The sequence below is a fragment of the Corella eumyota genome, chromosome 2, assembly GCF_963082875.1.
Source record: "Corella eumyota chromosome 2, kaCorEumy4.1, whole genome shotgun sequence".
NCBI lineage: Eukaryota > Metazoa > Chordata > Ascidiacea > Phlebobranchia > Corellidae > Corella > Corella eumyota.
In genome coordinates, this window is record NC_137491.1 from 6,861,511 (window position 1) to 6,874,857 (window position 13,347).

General features: G+C 27.0%; 1 protein-coding gene across 1 annotated transcript; it reads right to left on the minus strand.

Annotated features, from left to right (window-relative positions):
• Positions 1-2,896: 2,896 nt before the first annotated feature.
• LOC145741643 (uncharacterized) lies at positions 2,897-13,009 on the minus strand. The gene is made up of 11 exons (XM_082559261.1): positions 12,858-13,009; positions 12,647-12,757; positions 11,722-11,931; positions 10,401-10,573; positions 9,314-9,395; positions 8,280-8,385; positions 6,386-6,567; positions 6,095-6,226; positions 5,882-5,981; positions 5,509-5,658; positions 2,897-5,232 (listed from the first exon to the last, which is right to left on the minus strand). The coding sequence occupies exons 1-11, from the start codon at positions 12,925-12,927 to the stop codon at positions 5,124-5,126; spliced, it is 1,425 nt and encodes a 474-aa protein (XP_082415387.1). The 5' UTR covers positions 12,928-13,009; the 3' UTR covers positions 2,897-5,123.
• Positions 13,010-13,347: the final 338 nt, after the last annotated feature.

A 13,347-nucleotide genomic window follows, 5' to 3' on the forward strand; every position in this document is an offset into this window, starting at 1 on the left:
GCTAAAAACAGAAAAATAATTTGTGGTAAGTATGATATGACACAAACTTCTGAGTCAAGCATGTTTAATGCAGAATTGTTAACCTAGATATGAACCTACTCATCTGACATTTAAAAAGTTCTGAATAAACTTAAAATTTTACAGCTTATTGACTTGCTTCGTTTTTACTGTTAGAACAGGAAAATGCCTTATTTTTATTCTATTTTTAAATACCCACTTTTAACGTTATAATTGTACACTTAGTCACTTATCCTAAAATAGTAGTAGGCATTAATGACAAATTAAAACCCACGAGTTAATCAAAACTTTATTCAAGTTTATTTCAATTTTTTAAGTGGGCAATGCTATTCATTTGATCACATGTTCTGCCTGTCTATCAACTTTAAAATATCAACTTCCCTGCTATAAATTATTGTTATTTAAACCCCTTTTTAAAAATATGTTTATCGGAAAAAATACAAACACACAAAACAACCTTTAAAAGACGAAAACTTAAACTCGCGCTAAATCCGACCCGAAGTAAAACAACGACTTATTTGTTCAAACCTATTCGTCTCACATTCTGTTTACTTTACAAATGCACATAGCACACCAACCAACGTAGAGCAAAAACGATAGTACTTCACAATAAAGAAACATAGGAATAAAACTTTTTTTTTTAGCGTTTAAAACCATCTTGAAAGAAATAAGTTGCTCCGAATATGCGAAGCTCAGCCAACCGTGAGTTGTCTGACGTCAGAACGTTGGTATTAGTTTTTCTTTTTTCTAATACACTCTCTCTCTTTATTCTCTCTTTTTAAATATAAATTTATAATTTCTGCTGCGATATTTGTTGCAGAAAATTGAAAACAATATTTTGTTTACCAGACATATAAGACCACTGCAACAACGTGCTGTAGTTTTTGGATTAAAATGCAATAGAGCTGTTTGCTAAGTTAGGGCACCACTCACCAATTTATATCATGATATGTTTAAACAAAATTGTATTTTTCTGCAAACTATTGCTCGTTTATAAAACGACATTTACTTTGCAATAAAATAAGTAGTTGTAAGCACGCAAAATATGTCTAAAATTAAGTACAAAAATGTCATTTAACACTTCAATTCGTGCTTTTTATTATTTAGTTTTTTGCTTTAAAATACTTGGAAAATTTTTTTTTTTAATTTATAAAAAACGTTTAAGATTTGGTATAAAAATGTTGACTCTGGTTAAATGACACCGTTATACTATTTTAAAACTTATTCACAGATTGTTTTAAAATACATATCCATATAAAATTAACAATAACAGTAAAAAAACGTTGATTTTTAAAATTACTGAACCCGAATGTAGGTTCGTTTTATCAACCTCGCTACATTCTTTATTTAATAAAACTTCAAAGTGATCTTCGTCCAAAACACAAACATTTAAATTTTTTTGTTTGCCACAAATTCCAATCTTTGTCGACACCCTGTGGCCACTTTGTACACACTTGTACGGACTTATGGTTTTGTTAGAATAAAAGTAGGCCTCCTTTGCAGCTTAATAAATAAATACGTTTTAATTTAAATTATTGTGTTTGTTGAAAATGGTCTTAATTAATAAAAATTGCAGCATTAAATGAAGTTATTGTTTGTAATGATATCTTCAAAAAATAATTACCAAAAATGTTTTTAAACTTCATTAGTTTTACCTTTACTGCCTTCTTTAAGCTGAGTACAATTAGTAAAAGGTGGATAATAAGTATGGAAAAATCCAGCATGCGATAACTCCCTTAGAAAAAAAATTAATAGAATAAAAAATGCAATCCAATTTGAGCCAAAAATACACCGGAATTTGATAACTTTTTAACGTTATATGTTATGGAAACAAAACATATTCTCAAAAATAAAAAACGTGTATTTACTGACCATTGGTTTGGAAAATATTTTGTCACGCAACCCAACGGATTTCCATAAGGATTGTAAACGCATCTGCCCACAACTGTTGGCAAAACTCCATGATATTTTAACAAACACGGCAAACCCTGGATATAAATCCAAACATTATATTACAAAATTTGTTTCATTAGGCTTATGTCTCTTACTTACAATTTTGGAATCTGCAGGTTTTTCAGTCAAAGTTTTTTCACAAGCGAAAGATAAGTAAAATAGACACAATGTAAGAAGGGTCCACTGCATTTTGAATTGCTGCAAAGCCTACTTTATTAAAACAATAAAATATAAGTTATCGTTTATCAACGCCCTAAGATATATTATTTTAAACTAAAGTTAACTTTAAAAAATTATTTTATCTAGTCTACTTTAGACCGCTTTGGCGGTCTGAACAGTAAACCCACAAAAACGTCGTCATTATAAATTTATAAAACCATTACAAGAAAAAAAAAACATTTAGGTACACGTTTAAAACACTAGGCTACATAAAAATTCTAATAAACTCCCAACAAAGACAAGATCTTATCAACAGTTTAACTATTACAGGGGAGGAGGAATCAGTAGACCAATTGTGTGCGAATATCGAAAATTAGTGGTTAACTCAGTGGGTAAGGTAGTAAATCCAAAGATCAAATGTAACGAAGTTTCCAAATTGATGTAAATTGAATGTTGAACACAAGTAGAAAAAACTACCGCCTATATGCTTGTTACTAAGAACGTGACAACTTAAATGTAATGTCGATCAAAATAATATTTAAGATGGTGACCAGACAATTCCGACCCTTAACAACCCAACTAACTCAGCCCTGGACAAAACCTATAATACCCTTATTTGTTTGTTCATTTCATTAAAGGGTTGACTTTAATTAACTGACCGGTAATCGTTTTAAACACCATTTGGTCTGGGTCAATTATTTTTTGGCTTCGAATGAGAATTATCAACAACTTAACTGAAATACTGAAATAAAAACAATTCTTGACGTATACGCGTTAATATTAGAAACATACAAAACACACGCCAAAGAAAAATTAATTGCATTATTTAACACAGATAATGTAAGACAAAAATGAAATATTGCGTGAAAAGAAGAAAATCATTCGCCATATTAATTTAAATTTAAAACTACAGATATAATCGACTTTAAGGTTGTATATACTGCGCGCAAAGAAATAATTATTTTTTTTCTTTCAACACAACATTTCACCTTTTTCAAAGTTTGAAGTAAAATTTTGGCCGTTGTAATGAAATAAAAGTGCAATACGTATACTAAAAATCAAAAACAAAAGTTTTAAAGCAGGGTCAGTGGATATCGAAAATCCGAATGACAAAAAACGCTCTAACAGCGATATAAGTAATATACTACTTCTACTAATAGCAATTTTAAACATAAAAATATACAGTTTATAGTACTGTTGTGATAATATATGAGTAATAGCACAAATGGCTAATTGGTTAACGTAAGTTATTTTAAAACACATAGATTAATGGCAGCGTATAAAAATACTTTAGAATAATTTCGTAAGAAAAAAAATCGATAAAAGTTTTGGTCGTATTTTTGAAATATAGTTCAAAAAATATGGTCATATCGACATTCAAAAACAATAATAATAGAAGCACACTGTTATATCGTGACCCTTAACACCATAACTATGTCCAGTGTTGTCTTGTTAAAAAATATATGGTCTTAATGCTATAATAAATTTAAACAAAGTGCCGTATTAAATTAAAAAAGTGATCAGGGCTGATAAATAACAAAAATAAAATAAAAGCAATTTTTTTTTTTTAAATAAAATGTCAAGTTGTTGAATTTGCACCAAAAATATTTAAACAAAAAACGTCTCCTAACGTCACATGCAAACATTTTTCATGTTTTTACCAGGTAGCATTCAACTAAGAGCACCGAAATAAAGAGCATTCTAACGATGTTAAAACACAATGCAAACAATGCTTATAGCAAATTAAAAGACATAATGCATTTTTAACCATGGTAAGGCACATAAAATGAAATTTTAAAACATGCATTTGCGCTAGCGCAAGTAGAATCGTTGTGAATGTTACAATAGAATATCTCATGATATTTTTAGAAAAAAAAGATTGAAAGTCTGCTTCATTTTTTGTACTGCAGAAATTGTTATCTTGTTTTGCATAGGATTAAATATGTTATTGGTAAGGAATGCGTTGTTTTCCCAAGTGCATATTAGTATATTAGTATCACAAAATGTCGACAGAAATTCTTTTTTGGTATTATGCATAAATTCGGACTTTTTAAATAATTTTGTGACTTGGGAAAATAAAACTAATTTGTGGATGAAACAATTTAAAAAAATATTTAAAATGGGATTTCAAAAAATAAAATACAGCACTTAAAAAATAAAACAAGTTAAAAAAATATTGTTTGAAAAATAAAAACCCAATACAATAAAAGCAATTAAAATATAAAACAGAAAGCCACTCAGATTACTCTAAATTAAAAGTATGTTGATTTAGAATAGAAAATTAATAGGCATCGACCAATTTATATAGCACACAACAGAATTGTTTCAGACCTATAACTTGGGTAAAGAAATAATTTGAAATAGTCTAATATGTACCAAAAATGGATTTCATTGCTCAAGGACGTGTCATTTACCCACACAAATTTGAAACAATAAAAAATTAAAATTTTGCACTTAAAAAATTTAGTTAACTTGTGCTATGTATGACAAACGATGAAAATTTATGTTAAACAATGCATGGAAATTAGGTTTTAACAAATTAATATTCTACTTGAAGATATGGCAGACATATATTTATATTAGCCCAAAAGTTTAACTACAGAAATAAATTGAAGCAATGTCAAGGGGCAAATCATAATATTTGTTTCACAAAATTTAGTAAGGATTTAAGTAAGCCTTTTAAAAATCTCATGATTATAGTCATTTAAACTTGTACACCATTTTCAAAATAAAACATTATAAAACCACCATAAAAAGGTTAAAATATTACATAAAACCAAAATATCATGCTGTTAAGCAAGCATGAAATAGAACAAAGCAAAAACTGAAACTAAATTTAAAGTTCAAAAATGTCCAAAGTTATGACAGAATTTGATTACTAAACAACCTGGGTATAGGAATGACTTAAACAACACACAGCAGTCTGATATTTTTCACTCTGTGAGATAAGAAAGATTAGCAGTGGTGTTGAAACAGAAAATCAATTCAGGTAATCAAAGGGTTTTGAGAATTTGTTTAAAATGGTCGATGACATTATGCAAACCATACAAATAATTTTCATCAGATTTCGGCTCCTCAAATACGTGAGCAAAATCTATCATTCTAAAAAACAATTTTAATTAAGTCAATATTACAAATAATAATGTAGAAAAAATAAATTATTCTAATGTAAACAAAAACAAAATATCAGTTCCACTTCTTAATTCAGTAGCATATAAATTTACCAAAATATTCAAATGGTAAGTATTATAGTATCAAAAAGTATATCATCTGGTGAATGGATTGATTAAATTTAAAATGAAAAATTTAAAAGGTATAAATAACAGTAAAAGCTTATAATTTTGAACTTAAAAACTTGAAAAGTAATAAATAATTTACCTGACATCCACCAGATCAGGCGGAAAGCGATATTTAAGATGACCTCTCGCAGATTCTTGTATTCTTCTGTTCAACGATGTCACAAATTCATTCTGCATTGTTGCCGATGCTCTTCTGCTTGATAACTTCGACTCAGCTTCACTTGAGTACCTACAAAAATTTTAAATTTTACCAAGGGCTTGTAAAAAAATTCAATATTTTTAAATAAGTTACTGCACGATATAGATATGTGAGTTCGTTACAATGTTAGAAAAGTCATAAAAAAGTAGGTATTATGTGCATAGTTTATTATCTGTTTTACCAATAAAATCACATAAAACAGTACTAAAAGTAATAAAAAACTGTAATACATGTTCAGTAGCGAGTCACTTACCCAGATTCATGCCCATTTGTGTGAATAATTGAACTTGTGTTGTTGTTTTGTGTTCTTTGTTGTGTGCCTTCAACTTTTACTTCAACCTTGCTGGAAACATCTGTAAAACAAAACATAAACTAGCCTGAATAATTTGTAAAAATGATAAAATTTTAACCCCTTTATTTTATCTTGCTTTTTTTTATTTCAGATTATTTACAAAATTTAAATCACCTTGTGCAACAGTTGGTATATTTGTTTCTGTTTCAGTTTGTTGAATAACTGATGAACCATCAGTTTTGGTGACTTGATTTTGATTTTCAGCAATTTTTAACTCTTCTACTTTGCTTAAGGCTTCTTTGGCTTCTAATAACAAAAGTTGTTTTTAAGATTTAGTTATTGTGACTTATAATTATTTAACTTTGGTTTGATTTAAACAACAATAAGAAAAAACAAATAAAAAACAAAATTAAAAAACATGTAAGCCTGCTCAAAGATAAAAGAAATTTTTAAATTAAAATTCACCTTGGTTTGATTTTTCCTCGACGTTTAAAAACTTTCTTACTGTTGCAAGGTAAGACTCTGTGTGCATGGAAGGGAACTTCATCTGTCGATATTTGTGGATAAATTCCTCATCAGAGTCAGAGGATCCGTCCACAAACTCTCCCTCATAGATGAAGAGTAGAGAAGAGGAGTAGAACTGATACCTAAAAAAAGAAAAAAAAATGGACTCTAAGGGGGATTTTTTTGTCTTTAACTATAAAACTTTTTTTAAGTAAAATAGTAAATTCCTGAATTAACAGCAATTTAGTTGTTTATAATAAAAATGCATTGATCTTTTTTTTGCATTAAAAGTTAGCTCAAAACTGTATTACATTTATAAAACATCAACAACTGATCAATAATTACTCAAACTAAAAAAACGAAATTTACATAATATGTTTCATTTTAAAAAGAATAAATAGAACAAATTGCTATTTCACCAACGATTTATCTATGTCAAATAATTAATTTCATCATACATTACAAGAATCAAAGTACATAAGATTAAAAGCAAACAAAAAGATTATTTTTAGTATATGCTAATCAAACATAACATTTTCTCCTATAATTTTGGGTATATTTAGTTGATAAAGAACGTGGGTGTAATATTAAATGATTAAATACACATGTTATAATTCCGCTTTACTTTAAAAGCTGTAAAAATAAATTAAAGAACCTTAACATTACAAAACATGACATAGCAATTGTATTGTAAAACTTTACAACATTTATATTACCAAATATAATTAAATTGTTTGCCAAAAAAAAATACATGTTTGCCCCTTAAATTAACAATTTTATTAAAAGTTATAGGTAAAATCACTTCTTAAATCCTTTTATTTGCCAAGTTTATTTCTTGGTTAAATAAAACTAAACCAATAATTCAAGCCCAACAAACCAAACCATCCATTCATCCACATCAACATTATACAAATACCAAATCATCCAAAGTCAATAACGTGTAGGAGGATACACTCAACAAGTCGGTAATGAACATAAATAGATAAGCTTAAACGCTATGAAGGGCCGTATAAAACAAGGGCGTTGGCTTGTTTCAATAATTTATTATAAAAGTTAGAGTAAAGAAAATTTGTATAGAAAAGTTAATAAATTATTATATTATCACAAATCTGCTTTTAAAATTAATTTTATTACAATAAGTTTATGATAATATTGAAGTGAAGTAACTTTTTTAACATTATGAAAAGATTTTTAAAACACACCTGTTCCAATAATATGTGTGAATAACTTGTTAAATTTATACCCACAAATTTTATCTTCAATCTACACAGTTTTTGACCTTTTAACAATTTGATCGCATAAATCGTAAAAATAGATTATTTGATAAACAAGATTATATCGCATACAAATATGTGGTCACTAAGAGAATGTGTTGTTAAAGATATACAAAAATAGATATTCAGTCGTTTATCTAAATTAATGCCAAATACCAGTCACAGTTAAACCTACGTCAACAAAAAATGATTTATGAAATTTACATAATAATTGATTGTAAGCCTATTTAAATAGCAACAAGGCTTTTGATACCCCAGGAACAATATAAACCAATCTTAGTCGATTTCAGTTTGTTTTATATAATCTAATAGAGAAATTACAATGAATTAACAGAAAAGTTTAAAAATTTTATAGAACAAAATCCCTTGTATTAAATTAAATAATTATAAATACAATATCTTTTAGAATAAAAAAAAGACACCAAATTTAAAGTAAAGCTAGCCTTATCAAAAACATTCTAGTCTTTAAAAAAATCATAACATATGTTAGCACATAAGGGCCAAAGTTTAAGTTTAAACTTATTGATGTAAGCTATACAGGAAAAATATTTTCCTATATCTCTATTGAATTAAGTTTTTACCTTTCCTGAGATTCAAACCAACTCAGAATCATTTCCAGTCTTTCTACAAATGCTTTCACGATATATTTCTTCCATGCCAAGTTACCTGACAGGTATAGGTTCAGACCTAAAAATAAAGAAAAACAAGTTTATTCTTATTAACCAATGTATATATATTTTAATATACAAAACAACTTGACAACATACTTAAAAAAAAAATGTTACAAAGATTAGTTTTAAAAAAGTTGCATGAAGTTAGTAATTATTATTGCTTGTTTACAACATTGTATCATGAAATAAACAATTGTTAAAAAATGTAAGTGTAAGCTATTTATTATGTCGCATTATAATACAATAGTAATTTTCTCGCATAATGTCATGTTACAAAACCACAGTAATGTTTGACATTTAATTGCACTGTACTTTAGATTACCACACATTACAATATAATATTTATCAAATGAAAAAAATACCAAAAAAAGGGTTTGAATTACTATTGACAATATCATAGTTCAATCAATACAAGCATATATAAATATTATTTTAAATGGCAGTTAAACTTTTGTGTATCATGATAACCAATGCCATGACGTTACGAAATCATACACTGCAGATTCGGTTGTGTGACATTGAAAAGTTTAAAGTTAGAACATTATTTTGTTAAATATTAATACAACAAAAGAGCTATTAAAATAATATCAAAAACTTTAATTATTGTTTTAAATCAATAAATAAAAAATCCAACAATTAAATATTTTTTTAAATTTGTGGAAATGTATAAAGTTTTGCAGGGCAATGTAGCAGATTGTAGCATATAGAGATGTACTGCGCAAGCAAAAATGTTATGTTTACTGCTACCCCACATAACGTTCAAACAACATATAAAACACATTTGAGCGGCATTTACAAAGATCAAATCAAATCCATTACATGTTTTCAGATTAAATGAATGTAAATCCGTGCAAGGTATTTTAAAGTGACGCAAACAAGATATCAGATATCTGATTAAACTAGGTTTGACATGATTTATATGATAACAAAAAAACTTTGTTTACCTTCAGTTATTCGATCCTTTGTCAAAGAACGTCCATATTTTTTATCATAGAATACGGCTTCGTTTGGTGAAGGTCCCGATATCTAGCAAACATTAAAAAGAATGGTAAATCTTGTTAAAAGGACAGGCAAATGTCCTGTAAATATTTACGACCAATCGTAAAAAAAAAAGTTTACGACTTTTAACTAAAAGGTAATTAAATAAGTGAGATGTGAAATTGGTTGACAACTTTTACTTAAGTCAAACTTTTTAAAAAAACTATAAGGCAAAAATTTTAAAAATTTCATAATTTTTTACATACAAATGATGCTTTAAAAACAAAATAAAATATTTAATGATTGATTTCCTCGTTTGATTTATGTCTTATATTTTTATCCAACCAGTAATATTGAATAATCAATTGTTTAATGCTTGTTTTAATACAAATTGATAGTTTATAAAACAATTTAAGTTAGAAAGTACATAAAGCAACAACACTTTCAGTTCTCATTCAACAAAATTTGCACAACTGTTGTTACCAATTGTTTTTAAAGTTTTAAACACATTAAAGTTAAGCAAGCATATTTTATAATAATAGAAATAAAACCTAAATTTGAGTAAACTACATGAGTCAATATAACGCCTACACCACACCAACTAACCATAATATAAACCCATTTAGCCATATTGCATATTACTCTAATAAATTTATGTTCATAACAGAATGGCGACAACAAATTACTTTACTTCCATTTATCAGTTGATCAAAGAAGAAAAAAAAAAAGCGTTAAAAAAAAAAAAGCGTTAAAAAGCGTTAAAGTATAAACTAAAAGAGTCCAAATGTTTTAGTTTTTTTTTGTTAGTTTTAACCGGATGCAGTATTGCTTCCTTATGAGTGTGTAATATAACTATTTCTATGCTTTATACAAACCTGGTATTTTAAAATTAAACAAGATTGGGTTAATAAACAACAAATAAAAGAGTATTTGTTAATTAAAAACTTAATTTAATTCTAAGCGAATTGAATAAATCGAGATATTATAATACAAAGTTAAAAATATTATTTGAACATTTTAATTTATTTAAAATTTACAATAAAATCTTCTTACCCTCATCCCAAGAAGCTGAAATCCAAGATCCATTAGAGGAGGATATTTTGCACTCTCAATCGCCATCTTCTCATCATCTGCTCCAGGATCATAACTTACTCTTCCGATCTTGATGTCCAAGATGGAAGGATTCCGAAAACGCCGACAAGCATCTTCAAGTTTTAAATACGAATCTGAAAATAAAATAGAAAAAAATTTAAAAATTTATTGGTAGTTCACTATTAAACCATTTTTAATTTTTTAACAAATGTCAACTATTCAAAGTAGTGATTAACATGGTGTTGGCTTGTAAAAATAACTTAGCTTAAATCTGTGATAATATTTTAACTCTGCTACATTAAATACCTGATTAAAACATGTAATCTATCAATCTTTGTAAAAATTTGTCAATTTATATTTAATCACCATAACAATATGATGTCATAGGAAATAATAATAAAATATATGCGCACAATTGTCTAATAAATTAAGGGGTGTTGTTTTACTGAATGAAAGTTATTTTTGTTAACAAGGATTTACCATATAGGTAAATTCAAACATTTTCTTACCCTTACAAAATTGTTTTGTTTTAATTTAAATATCAATGCAATAACATTGTAATAAGATTTCTAAGTTATTGACTTTTTCAAAATTAAATTAACATTGATTTATTTTAATTTTCACAGATGTCAAGGTTTTCATTTAATTTCCAGTGAAAGTTGTGTCTTTTATCTTTAACATTACAAAAATAATTAAAATTGTTTAATTTAAATAGCTGTAATTTTTGAAGGTTTAAAAACAAATCAGCTTTCAAGAATAACTAAACTCTTTAAATTTTTACCAATTTTTTAGACTGTTTCGCAATACTTATTTGTTTAAAAATTCCTTTTTATCTTAATAAGAAATCATTGGATATTTATCTGTTTTAAGCATATCAGTATCAAAAATCAGAATAGCTATTTTTGATACTGAACAGGTGTATTTAGAAAAGTTTTAACTAATGTATTTTATGACATGAATTTATTTATTGTATCTACGTATTTGACACTAAAATGGATTTGTTGTTTTCTATCAATTTTTAGTAATCTTAATATTTCACTTTTGCATAATTTTAAATCTTAGATTTACAGTTTGATTGCAAAATTATAAGATCGATAAGATTAATATAATTACAACTAAAGTAAATAGGTTATGATAATTTTATAGAAAAGTCTATAATTTTATAGAAAAGTCGATTTTAAAAGATAAAATAATTAATACATTCATAACAATTAGATTTTCTCAAAATAATCTACTTTTAAATAATTAGTACAACATAAAAAATTTAATTTTCTATACTTACAAGACGGAGAACCTTCTAAGTTTTCAGAATTATTTAGCATTGGTGGATCCCAGACGCCCAACAATTTGGGTAAAAAAGGCTGAAGAGTTAACAAGACTGGGTCAGTACATTTGGGGTCGAATAATTTGCGATAAAATGCGACCTCTCGTTCGCCTCTAGGGGGAGGTTGAACAGGTTTAAGAATTGAACCATCTAAATGTTGCAACATACCTAAAACAAAAAAATGAGATTAGAATTTGTAAACAAATTAGAAATAACAAATTTCTAATTACTTTTAAAAAAGTAATCAAAGTGTATACTACATAATTAGGAATAAAGTTTTTGACTAATTGCATGCTTTTATGTTGTTAAATCACCTTATGATAGATCTTAATATGAATAGCTTTTACTACAAATAAAAAAAATGTAAACGTGCAACCAGTCAAAACTACACAAATAAAATCAATATTGATGACTTAAACTTTACAGGGTTTTTAAGAGAAAAACACACACAAGACAGTGGTAACATTTGTTTGTGTTTACATTGGCTGGCTGCCATATTAAAAATAAAATATTCATCAAAACAAGTAAAACAAATATTATTGATTAAAAAGTAATTACAATATATACAACTTTCTGTTATCCCTATTTAATTGCAAAAAAATTGTAAAAATAGTTGGTAAAAAGTAAAAAAAGGTATAAAAAATAGTAAAATGGCTAAGAATTTATTTTTTTCAATACAAAACTTAATGTAATTTTGGCATATGGCTTCGTGTTTGTTATTCCCTTGAGCTTATCATTTTGAAAATAAATCAATGATTTATTAACACCAATATGCACAAGATAAAAATAAAAAAGTGTCTTTAAAAGATTGAAGTAAATAACCAATATTTTGTAAATGTTGCATACAAATAAACTATTTTATATATATTTTTTTAAATCTTACCGATTCCTAGACGTCCCTGACCATATCGATGACCAGCCACTTGATGAGTGAGTGGGCGACATCCTTTGGGTAAAGGTGGATTTGAACTTGTCTCTACATTTTCATGTTTTACTAAAAATCATATAAATTTAAAAAATAAAGTATAATAGCCTATATATATATAAAAATATATATAAGTTTTAAGATTTATGTAATAAAAATTAATTCTTACTTATATTTTCTAATGCAATTTTTCGATAGTTTCTTTCATCTGCTTTAGAGTGGGACAGAATTTTCGACATCACACACACAAACTACCATTCAATAAGTGTACAATTTTATATCTATGGCAAATACATATAAGAAGATACAATTTAAAGCTATTCATATTTTAAATGAGTGGAACAGTAGTTATATGCACATAACCAATTAGCAAAAACGATACTGCAATACCAAAATAAAAAATCCTAAATAAATGTTTAACCCATATTTAGTTACGTACAGACTTAATTAACAAATACGATACTAACTTATAAATCTCTTAAAAAAGAAACTTATTGTTGTTAAAGCCCGAAACCCCAGAGCCAGGGGCCCAACCCTAATTTTTCAACTAAGTTACGAGTCTACCAAAACCAATGGCTTATTTTTAACTTATTTCATACTAAACAATCGCCTACGCCCGCTTGACAACTAAATTGAAATGTGATAACCCACTCACTTTA

What these genes read in the sequence shown, in the direction of transcription:
- LOC145741643 (XM_082559261.1), bottom strand. Translation starts at nt 12,927, where the DNA reads ATGTCGAAAATTCTGTCCCACTCTAAAGCAGATGAAAGAAACTATCGA. An exon ending in AATTGCATTAGAAAATATAA is followed by an intron (nt 12,758 to 12,857) that starts GTAAGAATTAAT and finishes TATGATTTTTAG; the next exon opens with TAAAACATGAAAATGTAGAG. An exon ending in CCTGATCTGGTGGATGTCAG is followed by an intron (nt 5,233 to 5,508) that starts GTAAATTATTTA and finishes ATTGTTTTTTAG; the next exon opens with AATGATAGATTTTGCTCACG.